At 53.8% G+C, this 17,239-nt stretch overlaps 1 protein-coding gene across 4 annotated transcripts in view; it reads right to left on the reverse strand.

The window, feature by feature from the left end:
• GPAA1 (glycosylphosphatidylinositol anchor attachment 1) overlaps nucleotides 1-17,239 on the reverse strand; it is a 92,142-nt gene that overhangs the window by 64,081 nt on the left and 10,822 nt on the right. For all 4 annotated transcript variants that reach the window (XM_029586135.1, XM_029586136.1, XM_029586138.1 and 1 more), the window contains exons 3-4: nucleotides 5,606-5,785; nucleotides 5,366-5,477 (exon numbers count right to left, since the gene is read on the reverse strand). In XM_029586135.1, the coding sequence (XP_029441995.1) occupies nucleotides 5,366-5,477; nucleotides 5,606-5,785 (292 nt within the window). The remainder of the gene's footprint in view (nucleotides 1-5,365; nucleotides 5,478-5,605; nucleotides 5,786-17,239) is intronic.

Consider the following 17,239-nt stretch of genomic DNA (forward strand, 5'->3'; position numbering starts at 1 on the left):
TGAAGAGATCGCAAGTAGAAATACCACTTCCAGCATGAAAACCTTCAGTGTCGCCCTCTGGATAGGACCAAAAACAGCCAGATTAGGTTCCAGGAAGGGCACGGGTGACGCAGTGGAGGACGCAAACGCTTAGCCCCCCGAAAAAAAACCGCGTCCCATGGGGTGTAATCCAAGGGTACCCCCTTGGATCTTACCCCAAAGACAAGCCAGAGCCACCACCTGGACCCGGAGGGAACTGCGAGAGAGACCGTTAGGACGACCTGCCCAAAGGAATCCCAAAAGGTCGAAGACCGACGCCCGCATAGGATGCACTACTCGAGCCGCACCAGTCTCCCAACACTGACCATACTCGAACATAAGCTAAGGACGTGGACGGCTTCCGTGACCTCAATAAGGAAGCTACCACAGCATTGGAATAGCCTTTATTCTACAAGCGTTGCCTATCCGAAAACCATGCCGCGAGACAGAAGTGAACCGCCTTCTCCAAATAGACGGGACCTTGATAACAATAAAGCCGCGGACTCCCGAAACCGAATACCTCGATAGGCGAAGCTCTACCCTGCCTATCAGGAGCCAGGGAGGAAACACGCATAGGAACCCATTTGTCGGCCAGGGAGGACCAAGCATCAACTCCCTCTGTCCCCTTTCTCCGCGCCGACTGTAGAACCATGGAGCCTTTGCAATCTGGACAACAAAATGGCCATCCGATCCGTGTGGGGCGTGCTCCATCGCTCGCAGACTAGACGACCCCTTCCTTGGCCAGGTCCCACTCTCTGGGATCTAATGGTGCCGACTGTGGAGGTCTGCCTGTATGCTGTCTACCCCGGCCATGGGAGATACTGTTCCGTCCAGCTTATCAAATGCCGTGCCTCCGTCGCCTAGTCAACTCCTGGTTCCTCCTGAGCGACTGATGTACACCAGTGCGGTCGCGTTGTCCGGCAGGACTCTGACCGACTTCCCCCGGAGCATCAGGAGGAAGGCTTGCAGGGCCAGAGACACCACCCTGGCCTCCATGCGGTTGATGGACCACAGCGATTGCGTTCCGGATCACTGTCCCAGTACCGACTATCCCAAACTGCTCTCCTTCCGGAGAGACTGACATTCGCGGAAACACCTGTCCAGTCGGTCACTCCCAGGGGAAACTCCATAAGTCCGATGAATCGAGGCCAGCCACCATTCGATACTGGTTCTCGCCTGGTCCATAAGGGGAAGCAGTAGAGGACACTGCACTGACACAGGATTCCAGCGGAACCGCCAAACGCCCAGGGAACCAAAGCCAAGGTGGACACCCTAGAGCCCAAGACTTTGAGATAACCTCTCACCGATGGCATATGTAGAGACAAAAGGGTCCCCACTGGACTCCGTAGCTTGACCTCTCGGTCGGCCGTGAGGAATACCTTGCCCGGCCTTGGTCAGAAAAGGGCACCCAGGAATTCCAGGTACTGTGTCGGGGACTTTGACAAGGTTGATCACCCATCCGAGAGACTGCAGCAGTTGAAGAGCCCGCCGGACCACCATTTGGCACAGAGGCTCGGAGTTCGAACCCCCCTGCGAAGATGAGCCGTCACCACCACCATTACCTTGGTGAACGTGCGGGGAGCGGCGGAGAGTCCGAACGGGAAACTCGGAACTGATCAAGCTTGCCCAGAATACAGAACCTGAGGAATCTCTTGCCAAAAACGGCTGTATGCCGACAAGGAGATATACTCCTGTGAGGACAAATGAGACCAGAAACCGGGCCTGACCGACTGACGCAACAACCAAGCGAATAGACTCCATATTAACTCGGTAGCCGAAGACACCAGTTTACTCTCTTTAAGTCTAACATTGATCTGAATGTCCCCTCCTCTTTTGGGAACAAGGCGCAAAAAGGAGCAGCGACCCCTGCGCTCTCGCTCGGCCGGCACTGTGGCTCCCCAAGTCCCAAAGGCGCTGCGGAATGCCCTGCACCACTCCTCTCTATTCTGGGTACTCACAGGGAGAAATGAGGAACTTGTAGCCTTGCATAACACGATAAGGACCTCTGAGCCGGCGCTATTATGGTCCATACCTCGAAGAACAGGGACAGTCTGGCTCCCCGTGCAGTACTAGGCGAGAAACCGTGAAAGAGAAAAGGACCTGGCGTACCTCATGGCAAAGTCTTGGATCCTGCTCCTGATTGTGGTACGTTGTGTGCCGAATCGTCTGCCGCGAAGGACTGAGTCCCTAAAAACTGTCTGGATAAACCTGAGCGATAGGATGACCCAGAAGATCTCGCTGGATGACCCCTCCTGCTTCTCCCGGAACAGAGGTGTAGCAGACAATGAGCTCCGAGATTGAGACCTGCCCACCGGAAGCTGATAAACCTTGTTCTCTTCCAGGGAGTGCATCATATCATCCAAGTCGGGCAGAGACCCCAGATGAGCCTTAGAAGACTCCTCCGCCGCCCAATTCCGGAGCTAACGATGACGGCATGCGGAAACCGCGGAGACCACGAACCTGGCGGACTTATGCAGGAGATCATACAATGCATCCGCGCTGCAAGTGGCGGACCTGTGCACGAGCTGTGCAGGAGATCCCACAGCACATTCGCGCTGCAAGCGAGTACAGCCTCCAGCCGAACGGCATTGACCTGGAGTTGCTAAGCCCAGCAAAAGGCCTGCCCAAAATGTAACATTATCACATGTCGTTGCGTGGACACCCAGCACCGACAGCCTGAAGACCTTCATGAGGTGGAGTTCCAGCGTCTATCCTGTAAATCCTTGAGAGCCGTAGCCCTTGGCACTGGAATCACAGACCTGTTTCATGACGGCGGACACCGCTGCATCCAGCCAAGGGAGGCGCAGGATCCCCAAAAGCATCGCCTGGGAGGATACAGCTTGTCTATATCCTTGCCTACTTTCAGACCCAAAGCGTAATGGCCCAGTCCCCGGAGAAAGATGGGTGTCCGAGAAGAGAAAGGAAAGACAGGACCGGGTCCCTAACTGCCAGACGGGATCCTACCTGTGGAGCTTCTATTCTGAGCTCCTGCAGGATGGCTGAAAAGAGCAGGGCCTACTCATTTTCATTCATTTAGCCATCTTAATTTTTTTTTTTTTTTTTTTAAACGTACCACGCGTGGGTCGCACTTCCATCGCTTGTGCTCCCTTGTTGGTACCTCGCTGCGCCGATACCTCCGTATCTACCTCCTCGGCCCCCCTCAGGAGCCTTACCGGAGGGTCCGTCTCGTCCTGAGATATGAAATCCGTGTCAGTCCGCAGCGTAGCAGACCGCAATGGTCTATCCTTTTGGCGGGTCAGAACCGCCCCGGGACTTATTCCATGTACGATTCCCCTGGGACATCGGCTGAAGCTCTAGCTTCCCAGGAGCCATTTTTTTTTTTTTTTTGTAACTTTAAAACTTTGCCCGGAAAAGCACAAAATCTAGGGGAAATAAACGATTCTGAGGAGGAGCCCTCCCCTGGGCTACCCTCCTGTAAGGGAGAGACCTCCCCGCTGAAACGCTTCCCCCCCCCCCCCCCCCCGGAGGGGCTTTTGTGGAGAAGAAGACGCGGGAGGCCGCGATCCCTCTCCCAACGCTGGCCGCATGGTTTTCTGAAGTGAGGACAAAATGGCCGCCGTTCCCGCGCTCAGCGGGAACGGGTCTACCAGCCCTGCCTCACCCGGGCCTGCATTCACCGGCAAACGCGGCGCCCGTATACGACACCCCCCCGACCGAGGTCGGGAGAGCTCCCTTGTCCCCGCGCACATCTCGAACACAGGCCGTTGCACGGGAGATGCACGAGCGCGCGCGCCGAGACACCCGCGCGTACGAGGACCCCGAGTGATCCATCCCTACTGCCGCCTTCCACACCCCGCAAAAACCGCAATAAAACTGCCCAACCAGCAGCAACGATAGCGGAGAGCCGGCGACGATATCAGAGAGCCGATGCGCCAAGGGAGAAAAACAACACTTTTTTTTTTTTTTTTACACAGAGACGCACTCGCCGATCGCTGTCCTCGGTGCTGGAGCTCCTGCTCCAGTGGGGGGTGAGTGAGCCGGGCTCCCCGGTATCACCCCCGACGCTGCTACCCAGAAGGGACCGGGTCCTCGACCCTGAGCAGCGGCCTCAACCAGGGGGGATAGTCCCCTCAGGACCTTCTAACCCCCTGGGAGGCTCTCAATGACGAGGAACCTGACTTGTCTCTTTTTTTTTTTTTTTTTTTTTTTTAAACCGATCAATTAACCAAAGATCCTGACTATAACTAAACCATACAACAAGATCCTGACTATAACTAAACCATACAACTACCCCATCAGGAGCCCCCAGAGACTGTGGGTTATGCATCTGCCATCTGCTGGAGACAGAGTAAGACTGAGAGGCTGTGGGTGGCACCCTGGTATATGACAGAGCCCGTCAAAGTTTTGCTCTGTCTCCATCTGCTGGTGCGGAGGCATAACCCAGGTGTCTGGACTGATCCGGGTACGTACAGGGAACCTCGGTTATGTAGCTGTGCCTGAAAAGTTTTTATTCTCTGCCTCCATCTCCCGGTAGGGATGCAAAACCCACTTGCCTGGACTAGGGTATGAAGCAGAACCTTGGTCAATCTCTCTCCAGCTGTCCGTGCCATTGTCACACCGATAGGGCATTGCTATCTCCTCCCATGAAGTGTTGACGATGGAAACATTGTCTGAAAACTTGAACACCTGCCAAACTCTTTTAGGAGCTAGGACAACATTTCCTATATAAAACTTGTTTTTTTACATATTTTTCTCTTTTTTTTTTTTTGCTTATTTTGTTTTCTTCCTATTTTGTCTTTGTTCCCACCACCAGCATTTTGCCAGCCTCACCACATTTTTCCCCGGGGCTGGTAGACGTCTCTCCTCAGGCCCGCTGCAGTGGCAGCATCCTTTGCCAGGTGGGTGGCGGCAGCAGCAGCTCTCTCTCTCTCCAGGCTGGTGGCAGTGTGGAGTACCACACCCCAAACCTTACATGCCTAGGAGACCTGGCGCCTGAGATTCTTCCAGCCCTGTGTTGCTTTATTGGTGTTCTGTCTTTATTATAAACACCACTACTGCAGTTGTTCACTTACCAGGGCTCCTAATGATGAGTGTGGCTGAACAAAGTGCTTGAAAAATCAAAATCTCAACTATGGAATTACATTTAGAAAGAGGGCACAGCACTAAAAGCCTCAACCTACCATAGTTTTAGTGTAACCGTCCTTCAAAATGCTGCATGGAACTTTTGGAGTTATTCTCTAGTGAAAATCTCACAAACGCCACAGGGGCACATCGCTTGCCAAACAAGAAACTAATCCCAATTAGCAGCAGGAAAAATGGCTGCACTTGGGCCAATAAAAAGCAAACTACAGTAGCCGACAGGGAAGGATAAAGCAGTGGTGCTTACGTATCTCTCTGTGGTCTCATCTGGGAAGGGCAGGGTACGGGTGAAGCTCTGAGTGTAAACTTCCAGCCCCAGGGTCCGCATGGTCTTCGCCAACCAGGCCACTGGCATTCCCCTGAGATGAGAGGAAAAAGAAACAGCCTGTGACCGAGAGGACAGCACTGAGGGTAGGAGGTGTAGTGGTGGCGAGAGGAGTGGCTGCTCAAGATGCTGGGTATAAGAAGGGCATTGGTGGTGACTCACCCAACCTTCTTCTTGAAACTTGCAAACTCTCGGGCGTAGGTAAGCGCTCTGTCTCCATGCACAAACTGCTCCTCCACCATGGTGGAGCCCATGGCATTCTCAGAGATGTAGGTACGCAGAGTGAAGGGATGGAAGGAGAGGCCAAGGAACCAGGTCAGTCCCACGATGTAACTCATGATACTGCAGGGACAGGAAACAGCAAGTTACCAACCCAGCCAAACCCTGCTCTGGAGTCCAGATAAGAAAATTATTCCTCACCTGCTAATTTTCGTTCCTGTAGTACAACAGATCACTCCAGACAGTGGGTTATGTCCCCCTTCCAGCAGATGGAGTCAGAGAAAACTTCGAAGGGTGCTCCCATATAAGCTAGTGCACCCTCTGTCATCCTTCAGTATTAAGAATATCAAAGCCTGAAGAGACAAGATGGATGGATCAAGGTATAAAACCCTTTCAACTTGAACAACTATACAGTGTGTACTAAACTTTAAGAGGCAACTAAACTTGCAAAAATGAACCATGAAACAGCCACTAAACACGTGGTTTACGGAAAACAATTTGAGCAGAGAGACAATCCCAATCCCATAAATCCTTAGGGTGGGCGTCTGGACTGATCTGTGGTATTACAGGAAAAGAAAATTATTCTTTACCTGCTAATTTTCGTTCCTGTAGTACCAAGGATCAGTCCAGACGGTGGGTTATGTCCCCCGTCCAGCAGATGGAGTCAGAACAAACTTCAAAGGGTGTTAGCATATAAGCCAGTGCACCCTCTGCAGGAGCTCAGTATAAAGTATATCAAAGCCCAACTAAAGCACTGAAGAAGAAGAATGGATCAAGTATATGTAACCATAACAGGCTCTAACCAACAATTCAAAATGTAAGCCAACATGTGGCAACAAGTACAACTTGCAAAAGAGCTGTGACCACAGAGTCAAGAACGAAAAGAACCAACATTTCTCAGAAGGAAGAGAGCAGTCCGAGCAGGAAAAAGCCTAGAACCCAGAGAACCAAAGAGGTGGGCGTTTGGACTGATCCTTGGTACTACAGGAACAAAAATTAGCAGGTAAGGAATAATTTTCTTTTCCCTGTACGTACCAGGATCAATCCAGACGGTGAGATGTACCCAAGCTTCCCTACTCTGGGTGGGCCCCTGAAAGCCCTGCTCGGAGAACCTGGTCGCCAAAATGTCCAGAGGCTGACGACGCCAGGTGTAGACAATGTCTCTTGAAAGTGTGCAGCGATTTCCAAGTCGCCGCTCGAGAGATCACACCTCGGCCCAGGAGGTTGCTTGCGAACGAAGGGAGTGAGCTATGATGCCCCGTGGAGGAATCCGCCCCGCTCCTATGTAGGCGGACGAGATGGCATCCTTTAGCCATCTTGCAATCGTCTTCAAGGCCTGGGACCCTTTCCTCGGCCCCGACCAGAGTACAAACAAATGATCGGAGACCCGGAAGTCATTGGTGACCTCCAAGTAGCGGAGCAAAGTGCGCTTGACATCTAGGAGACGGAGAGACCTTGGCTCGTTGGATGAGAAGGACGGAAGCTCGACCATCTGGTTCAAGTGGAAAGCCGATACCACCTTGGGCAAGAAGGAAGGGAAACACCCGAGTCAGTGAAACGGAGGTAGGGTTCCCTACAGGACAACGCTTGAAGTTCCGAGATGCGACGAGCGGAGCAGATGGCCACAAGGAAGACTGCCTTGAGGGTGAGGTCCTTGATAGTTGACTTGTGCTGAGGTTCGAAAGGAGGCCCTGCCAGCGCCCGAAGGACCAAGTTGAGACTCCAGGAGGGACATGGATCCCTCACCGGAGGCCGCAAGTGCTTCACCCCCTTGAGGAACCGAGCGATGTCCGGCTGGAGCTGAAGAGAGGGATGATCAACATCCTTATCCCTCCCTCCACAAAATCCTCCAGACTCATCTCCACCACGAACAGAGCCCTCTCCCTCGCAGGCCCTCCCCTCTGGAACTCCATGCCTCTTGACCTACGCATTGAAACCTCCACACCCACCTTCAAAAAGAAACTCAAAACCTGGCTCTTCCTCCAAGCTTACCCCCAATCGTCTTCTTTACCTACTAACACCTTAACTTTACCTACTAACACCTTAACCCTACCACCTCCCCGTACTAACACCCCCTCCTCTGGACCTACCCCCACACCCTCTAATGACTTACAAACCCCACTCCTAACTTCTAGCACATAATATATGACACATAGCTCTATCGTTCCCATTTTCTCACCTGAATCTCTTATTTTCTACATGCCTATACAGTTTTGTATATAACCTATGTCAATTTGCCAATGTATATAGATGTCAATAATATAACCTATGTATACGTCAATAATCTCTCGACCCCTGTACATATTACTCCTTTTGTACCTGTACATATTACTCCTTTTGTACCTGTTTTTCACCCACCCACCCTCCCCCCCCACCCCCTCCCCTGTCTCGACCACCCCTACCCCTCTTTCCACAAGTTTGCTAGTTTTGCTCTGTTTCTGAGCTATGTTTTAAACACTGTTCCTTGTAAAGGCTCTGCCTACATATCTTTGTTTGTAAGTTATCTGTAAACCGGCACGATGTGCAAACGGTTGCCGGTATATAAAATTAAATAAATAAAATAAATAAAAATAAAATCCTGTATGAGCGAACCAAGGGCGGCCACTTGAACTCTTAGAGAATTGTAGGCGAGCCCTTTATCCAGACCGTCCTGGAGAAACTGCAGGATCTGAGGAACCGATGCCTTCGTGGGATGAGTGCCATGAGAAGAGCACCACACCTCAAAAACCTTCCTGACTCGCACATATGCAACTGAAATAGAGGTCTTCCGAGCCTTTAGCAAAGTTGAAACTACCGCCTCAGGGTATCCTCTGCGCCTGAGGCGGCGCTGCTCAAAAGCCAAGCCGCAAGACAGAAGCGTTCTGCCTGCTCGAAAAATACCGGGCCCTGATGGAGCAGACGAGGAAGATGTCCCAGCCGAAGCGGGCCATCGACCGCCAGCTGTAGTAGATCTGCAAACCAGGGGTGACGGGGCCACTCTGGCGCCACCAGAAAAACAGATCCCTGATGGCGCTCTATTCTCCGGAGGATCTTGCCCACCAGAGGCCAGGGAGGGAACACGTAGAGTAGAATGTGATGCGGCCACGGCAGGACTAGAGCTTCTACCCCTTCCGCGCCGTGCTCTCTTCTGCGGCTGAAAAAGCGAGGGGCCTTGGTGTTGAGAGACGTCGCCATCAGGTCCAAGTGAGGCAAGCCCCACCGGTGGACGAGAAGCTGAATTGCTTCAGAGAGGGACCATTCTCCCGGGTCTAGTTGCTGCCGACTCAGGTAGTCCGCCTGAATGTTGTCTACCCCCGCAATGTGTGACGCGGTGAGGCGCGCCAGATAAACTTCTGCCCACTCCAGACGCGCCGCCTCTAGTGATACATGTCGGCTCCTCATGCCCTCCTGGCGATTGATGTACGCTACCGTGGTGGTGTTGTCCAAGAGTATCCTTACCTCCTGATTCCGCACTAGCGGAAGAAAATGGAGGAGCGCTAAGCGCACTGCTCTGGTTTCCAGGCGATTGATCGGCCACGACGCTTGCGTCTTTGTCCACGTCCCCTGCGCCGTGCTCCTGAGATCCAGAATTGGACGATAGGAGCTGTCCTTTTTGGGTACGACGAAGTAGATGGAATAATGGCCCGAGCCCACCTCTCCGAAGGGGACGGGAGATATGGCCCCTATATTCTGCAACCGATCCAGAGTCTGTTGTACCGCACGTCTCTTGAGATCCGACCCGCAGGGGGAAATGAGGAACCTGGCCCTCGGGGGGCGGACAAACTCCAAGGCGAAGCCGTTCCTTAGGATATCGAGAACCCACTGGTCCGAGGTGATGCCAGCCCACTCCTCGTAGAAGTGCGAGACATGCCCCCTGATCCTGGGGGTGGAGGAGTGGGTGGTCCTGGCATCATTGAGAGGATTTGGGGGGGTTCCCCTGACCTGAACCCTCCCTAGTGGGTCTGCGGCCACGAAAGAACTGGGGCCAGGACTGAGATCTGGAAGAGGGCGTCCGGGGTGCCGCCTGCATGTAACTCTGGTAGCAACGCTGGGCCCTGGCCCGTGTCCAGGAAGAAGTAAAAGGCCTGAAGGTACGCTGTCTATCCTGGGGCAAGCGGTGAACCGCGTTTTCCCCCAAGGACTTGATGATCTGGTCTAGATCTTCACCAAAGAGGAACTTACCCTTGAAGGGGAGAGAACCCAGGCTGGACTTGGAAGAAGAATCCGCCGACCAGTTGCAGAGCCACAGGAGATGTCTCTCAGCGACTACCGAAACCATGGACCTTGCCAGTACCCGGAACAGGTCGTACAAGGCATCCGCCCCATACGCTATGGCGGACTAGACGATGCGCCTGGTTGGCTTCCTCGGGCGGCAGGTCCTGTGAAGTAAGAAGCTGCTGAACCCAACGAAGACTTGCCCTCTGCGCGAGAGAGCTACTCATAGCCGCACTCATACCCAAGGACGAGACTTCAAAAATTCGAGGAAAACTTCCAACTTTCGGTCCTGGATGTCACGCAGTGCAGTGCCACCCGTAACCGGGATAGTTGTCCTTTTGGTGACCGCTGACACAGCTGAGTCCACCTTCGGGACCTTGATTAACTCCAAGAAATCCTCCGGCAGAGGATAAAGCTTTTCCATCACCCTGGCGACCTCCAAAGAAGATTCAGGCATATCCCTTTTCCTAGCCAGGAGCTGCAAAAAGGTGGAATGCGTAGGGAACGCCCGGGACAGAGGACGTAGGGCGGCCAGGACTGGATCCCCCTTCTTGGAAGAGGAGGCGACGACTGGAGCAACCGGCGCTGGTGGCTCTAGTGGAGGGTCCAGGTCCAGCTCCTGCAGGATTAAGTCATCGAGTTCCTCCCTCCGGAAGATGCGGAGCGCTCGCGGGTCATCCCCATCCAGCTGAGCCTCTGAGGGAGCCATGTTCGGAAGAACAGGGGGATCTCCCCCCAATCCGGGGAAGTCTCCGCCGCTCCAGAGGCAAAATGAACCCTGGGGGCCCCCCGGTGCCCCACTCGCCAAGTCAGGGGTGCCCTGCGGAGCAGCCATGAAGCAGGGTGTCTTTGCGAGGGGAGGACCCGGAGAAGTCGCCCTGGGGGCCTCCAGGCGCTGTAAATATGCGTTGTGCATAAGCACAATAAAGTCCGGCGAAAAAGTCGCCATGCCCTAGGGGGGGCCGAAAACGGGAGCAGCTGAGGGGACCCGGCCAGGGGGGGTCTTTTCCAGCGACAAAATCGGGGGAGAACCACCCCGAGAATCCCTTTCCTTCTCCTCTGAAACCTGAATATCAGAATGCTGCGGATCCAAAATGGCCACCCTTCCCGCCAGAGGCGGCGAAGGGGCCGGCCCACGCCACCCGGGCCGCGCTGAGGGGCAAAAAGACAATGTTCGCAGGGACTCAGAGGTGCCTTCCCCACCTGGGAGGCCTCAAGTGCAAATGCCCTCGCGCGAGATCCTCGACCCCGGCTCGCCACAGGCCGAACATCGGGACTTCCGTGGCATGGTGGCCGCCGGGAGAGGGGATGAAAAGCCGCGGGGGGGGGGGGGGCCAAAGAGAGAGAGGTGCCGCGGGGAGGCCGAGAACCAGGCCTGTGCTACCCGCAAGAGCCCCGGACGGCAGCAGGGGAATCTCCCCTCCCTGCTGCAGCGGCCCCGGGGAAAAATTTGTCGTGGGGCACACGTCGGCACAGAGGGGAGAAGCTGGCACCACCAGCTTCCACCTATCCCTCCAGAGGAAAACCGCCGCTGGAAGAATAAAACCACAAAAGGAAAACGGAACAGAATAAAAAATAACTTACCCCCAGCGGACAGATAAGGAGAGGAAAGAAGGAGGAAGGCAGCTCAGTCTGCAAGCCACACCCCCCAATAAAGAAACACTTTTTTTTTTTCCAACTAACTTGATCCAAACTTGAATAAACAAATTAAAGAGAGAGAAGGAAAGAACTTGACCCTTAACACACAGGGGAAGCAACGGGTTCCCCAACTCTCATCTGCTGGAGTCAGAAAGATACTGAGCTCCTGCAGAGGGTGCACTGGCTTATATGCTAATAACCTTCGAAGTTTGTTCTGACTCCCATCTGCTGGACGGGGGACAAAACCCACCGTCTGGACTGATCCTGGTACATACAGGGAACGAAAATTAGCAGGTAAGGAATAATTTTCTTTTCCCTGTACGTACCCAGATCAGTCCAGATAGTGGGATGTACCAAAGCTTCCCTACTTAGGATGGGCCCCGGATAGCCCTGCTCAAATGACCCGAGTGCCAAAGGAGCCGAAAACCGGTGGCTGTAGATTCAAACGATAGTGCCGAGCAAAGTTATGTAAAGAATTCCAGGTGGCTGCTCGGCATATCTCCTGAGGCGAAACGGATTGACTCTCCGCCCAGGAAGCCGCATGAGCTTGGAGGGAATGGGCCTGGATGCCCACCGGAGACTGTCGACCAGCACCAATATATGCTGAGGCGATGGCCTCTTTCAGTCAGCGGGCAATGGTGGGTTTCGAAGCCTTGGCCCCCTTCTTTGGGCCACTCCAAAGAACAAAAAGATGATCCGACAAGTGAAAGTCATTTGTGGCCTCCAGATAGCGAATGAGGATGCGTGTAACGTCAAGCTTGCATAGCTTACGGGAATCTGCAGTTGAGAAAGATGAGAGTTCCACTATCTGATTCATATGGAACGCGGAAACAACCTTGGACAGGAAAGAGGGCACCGTGCGCAAGGAAACTCCTGAATCCATGAAACGGAGATAGGGCTCCCTGCACGATAGCGCCTGAAGCTCCGAAATCCTGCGGGCAGAGCAAATAGCCACCAGGAAAACTGTCTTGAGCGTAAGATTCTTGAGGGTAGCAGCTTGAAAGGTGGGCCGCCTAGAATTCGAAGAACTTAGTTGAGGCTCCATGAGGACATAGAGCGTGTACTGGAGGCTTAACGTGTTTCACTCCCTTGAGAAATTGGACGATGTCCGGGTGAGAGGAAAGAGGGGTTCCCTCCTGGTGCTGGATCAGGGAACCAAGGGCAGCCACCTGCACCCTCAAGGGAGAAAATGCTTCAACGTCAGGCGTACTTCTCTGGTCTCCAAGCGATTGATCGGCCAGGATGCTTGCAACTCCATCCACGTCTCCTGTGCCGATTTCGTCTGACAGACCGCTCCCCAACCGGAGAGAATGGCTTCTGTGGTGACAATCATCCACTGAGGGATTGCCAAGGTTACTCCCTTTAACAAATGATCCAGGTTGAGCCACCAGGCCAGACTGTCCTTGGTCCTCTCTGGCAGCGGGAGGATGGCCTGAAACTCCCGAGAAACCGGTTTCCAGCGGCTCTCTGCAGAGGACGCATATGCGCAAAAGCCCAAGGTACCAGATTGATAGTGGACACCATAGTGCCCAGAACCTGAAGATACAGAACAAAGAATCTTCACGAATGGACGCATCCATAGGAGTCCCTCAGGGCTCCTCACTGTCACCTACACTCTTTAACATTTATCTTTTACCTATCTGCCAACTCCTCTCCAACCTTAACCTCAAACATTTTCTCTACGCCGACGACATCCAGATCGTGATACCCATTAAAGAATCTTACACAAAAACATTGGTTCACTGGGAAAACTGTCTCTTCGAAATTAAACATCTCCTGGCTAACCTAAACCTAGTTTTAAACTCCTCTAAAACAGAACTGCTTCTCATCTCCCCAGATAACAATGCCATCTCTAATCCTCCAACTATCCCAACTACTACACAGGTGAGAGATCTAGGAGTATTAATTGATAACCGGATGAACCTTAAAGCTTACATCAACAGAACCACCAAGGACTGTTTCCACAAACTCCAAGTTCTGAAAAGAATTAGACCACTCTTCCACACTCAGGACTTCAGAACCATTCTACAAGCTATCATTTTTTCTAAGATCGATTACTGTAACTCTATCCTACTGGGCCTACCTTCCTCCTATACTAGACCCCTCCAGATGTTACAAAACGCTGCGGCAAGATTACTGACAAACTCCAGGAGGAGGGACCATATATCTCCAATCCTAAAAGATCTCCACTGGTTGCCTGTTCACTTTAGAATCCTCTACAAATCTCTTTCCATAATATACAAAACCATCCATCAACACACCCCACTCGACTTACAATTCCCATTCCAAATTTATAACTCCTCCAGACCAACAAGAGACACACTCAGAGGATCTCTTCAAGTGCCCCCAGCCAGAACTACCAAACACATTACCTTGAGAGATCGGGCCTTTTCAACAGCCGGCCCCCTTCTATGGAACTCCATCCCATCGGACCTTAGACAGGAGCCCAGCCTCCCAACCTTCAGGAAGAGACTTAAGACCTGGCTGTTTAAAAAAGCTTTCCCGGACACCGATTAATTCTATTCAGCCAGATTCTACCACTTCCACATGTAAAAATGTTATTACTAATGTAAATACCTATACAAGAAAATTATTACTTACCTGCTAATTTTTGTTCCTGTAGTACCATGGATCAGTCCAGACAGTGGGTTATGTCCCCAATCCAGCAGATGGAGTCAGCCAAAGCTTCGAGGGGGCGTCACCATAAGTACTACTACCCCCTCTGCAGGAGTTCAGTATCGAGTATATCAAAGCCCGAGTAAACAAACCCCCGTATTGGATCAAGTTTAAAGTAAACGGCAACAATAAGCCGCTTAACCTAAGTAAAGAACTGCAACCGTCCCACCAACGGGTAGGAGGTGATGAATACCGCGTATCAACCCAACCGGGAACTGTGACAAACAGTGAAAACTGAGAAATCGTGAAAGACAGAAAACACGACTGTATCGTAGAACAACGGCCAAGCAGGATTAGAACCCAAACGCGGAGGGCGTCTGGACTGATCCATGGTACTACAGGAACGAAAATTAGCAGGTAAGTAATAATTTTCTTTTCCCTGTACGTACCTGGATCAGTCCAGACAGTGGGATGTACCCAAGCTTCCCTAACTCGGGTGGGGTCCTGCGAGGCCTGCTCGTAGAACCTGTTCGCCAAAGTGTCCAGAGACAGAAGAGGCGAGGTGCAGACGATAGTGCCTCCAGAACGTGTGTAACGATTTCCAGGTGGCTGCTCTACAGATTTCTTGAGAGGAAAACCGAGCGAGCTTCTGCCCAGGAAGCCACCTGAGAGCGTGTAGAGTGCGCTACAATGCCAGGCGGGGGAGTCCGCCCCACCCCAACGTAGCAAACGGCAATGCCGGCCTTCAGCCATCTAGCAATGGTCGTCTTCGAGGCCTGAGATCCTTTCCTAGCCTGAGATCCTTTCCTAGGGCCGGACCAAAGTACGAAGAGATGGTCAGAAGTCCGGAGATCATTCGTAGCCTCCAGGTAGAGGAGCAGTGTGCGCTTGACATCCAGGAGTCGGAGAGCCGACGGCAGTTCCACCGTCTGATTGACGTGGAACGTAGACACCCCCTTCGGAAGGAAGGAAGGAACAGTGTGAAGAGAAACTCCAGAGTCGGAGATAAGGCTCTCTACACGACAGGGCCTGCAGCTCCGAGATGCGTCGAGCGGAGCAGATGGCCACCAGAAACACAGTCTTGAGGGTGAGGTCCTTGATCGTCGCATTCCGCAGTGGCTCGAACGGGGGCCCCGACATGGCACGGAGCACAAGGTTGAGACTCCAGGAGGGACAAGGATCCCGCAACGGAGGCCGCAAATGCTTGACACCCTTTAGGAAGCGAACAATGTCCGGGTGTTGCAGCAGAGAGCCCCCGTCGCGCAGGAGCGAACCAAGGGCGGCCACCTGAACCCGGAGCGAGTTGCGGGCGAGCCCCTTGTCCACCCCCGCTTGTAGAAACTGAAGGATCTGGGGAGCAGAAGCCGAAGCAGGTCTCGTGTTCTGGTCAGTACACCACAGCTCGAAAACCTTCCAGACCCGAACATAGGCCACGGCCGTCGAAGTCTTTCGGGAACACAACAGCGTGGACACTACCGCCTCCTGGTAGCCCTGGCGCCGAAGACGGTGCCTCTCAAAAGCCAGGCCGCAAGACAGAAGAGTTCTGCCTGATCGAAAAATACCGGGTCCTGGTGCAGGAGGCGGGGGAGATGTCCCAGTCGGATGGGTCCGTCGATCACCAGGTGGAGAAGGTCCGCAGACCAGGGTCGTCTTGGCCACTCTGGCGCGACGAAGATCACAGTCCCCTGATGAGCCTCTATTCTGCGGAGTAGTCTTCCCACCAGTGGCCAAGGCGGGAACGCGTATAGGAGAAGATTGGTCGACCACGGAAGCACTAGAGCATCCACTCCCTCCGCTCCTCGCTCTCTTCTGCGACTGAAGAAACGGGGAGCCTTGGCGTTTTGTGCGGACACCATCAGATCCATGTGGGGAGTTCCCCACCGCTGGACAAGAAGTTGCATCGCCTCGTCGGAGAGGGACCAAACTCCGGGATCCAGAAGCTGGCGACTGAGGAAATCCGCCTGGACGTTGTCCACGCCTGCGATGTGCGAGGCCGCCAGGCGGACCCGATGACGTTCCGCCCACTGCATCAGCATCGCTGCCTCGAGCGCGACTTGCTGGCTGCAAGTGCCGCCCTGGCGATTGATATAGGCCACCGTGGCCGCGTTGTCCGATAAAATCGGCAGGAAGTGTCGCAGAGCTAGTCTGACCGCTCTGGTCTCCAGGCGATGGATGGACCACTTTGTCTCCTCCGCGGACCACGTCCCCTGCGTGGTGCCGCGGCCGCAGACCGCTCCCCAGCCGACGAGGCTGGCATCGGTGGTGACCACCACCCAATCTGACAGGTCGGGGGACACGCCGCGAGCCAGATTCTTCGGATCCATCCACCAGCCCAGGCTGATCCTGGCAAACTGCGGCAGGGGGAGGAGCATCTGGTAGTCCTGCGACAGCGGTTTCCAACGGGAGAGAAGTGCTCTTTGTAGGGGCCGAAGGTGCGCAAACGCCCAAGGAACCATGTCGATGGTGGAGCCCATCACCCCCAGGAGCTGCAGGTAATCCCAGGAGGTGGGAACTGGTAACGCAGAGAACCGCTGTATGTGTTCTCGCAGGGCGTGCGCCTTGTCTAGGAAAAACTTCGCTCGGATGAGCCAACCGTCCAGGTAAGGAGGAACTAAAATACCCTCTTTCCGAAGAGCCGCCGCCCCGACTACCATGATCTTGGTGACAGTGCGCGGTGCCGTCGCCAACCCGAACGGGAGCACCACAAACTGGAAATGTTGGTCCAGGATCATGAACCGGAGAAGACGATGATGCTCCCGGTGGATGGGGATGTGAAGGTAGGACTCCGTCAGGTCCAAGGAGACTAGGAACTCCCCTCGATGCACCGCCGCAATCACCGAGCGCAGCATTTCCATCCGAAACCGAACCACCCGGAGGGATTTGTTGACTTCCTTCAAGTCCAGGATGGGCCGGTAGGAGCCGTCCTTCTTGGGTACCACGAAGTAGATGGAATAATGGCCCAAGCCCACCTCTCTGGAGGGCACGGGCGCAATGGCGCCAATCTCCCGAAGCCTGTCCAATGTCAACTGCACCTCCCTTCGCTTGGAGGCCGATCCGCAGGGGGAGAAGATGAACCGTCCCCTTGGAGCGCGGACAAATTCCAACGCGTAGCCGTGTTCTATGGTGTCC

Source organism: Rhinatrema bivittatum, unplaced genomic scaffold (genome assembly GCF_901001135.1).
Source record: "Rhinatrema bivittatum unplaced genomic scaffold, aRhiBiv1.1, whole genome shotgun sequence".
NCBI classification, from domain to species: Eukaryota; Metazoa; Chordata; class Amphibia; order Gymnophiona; family Rhinatrematidae; genus Rhinatrema; species Rhinatrema bivittatum.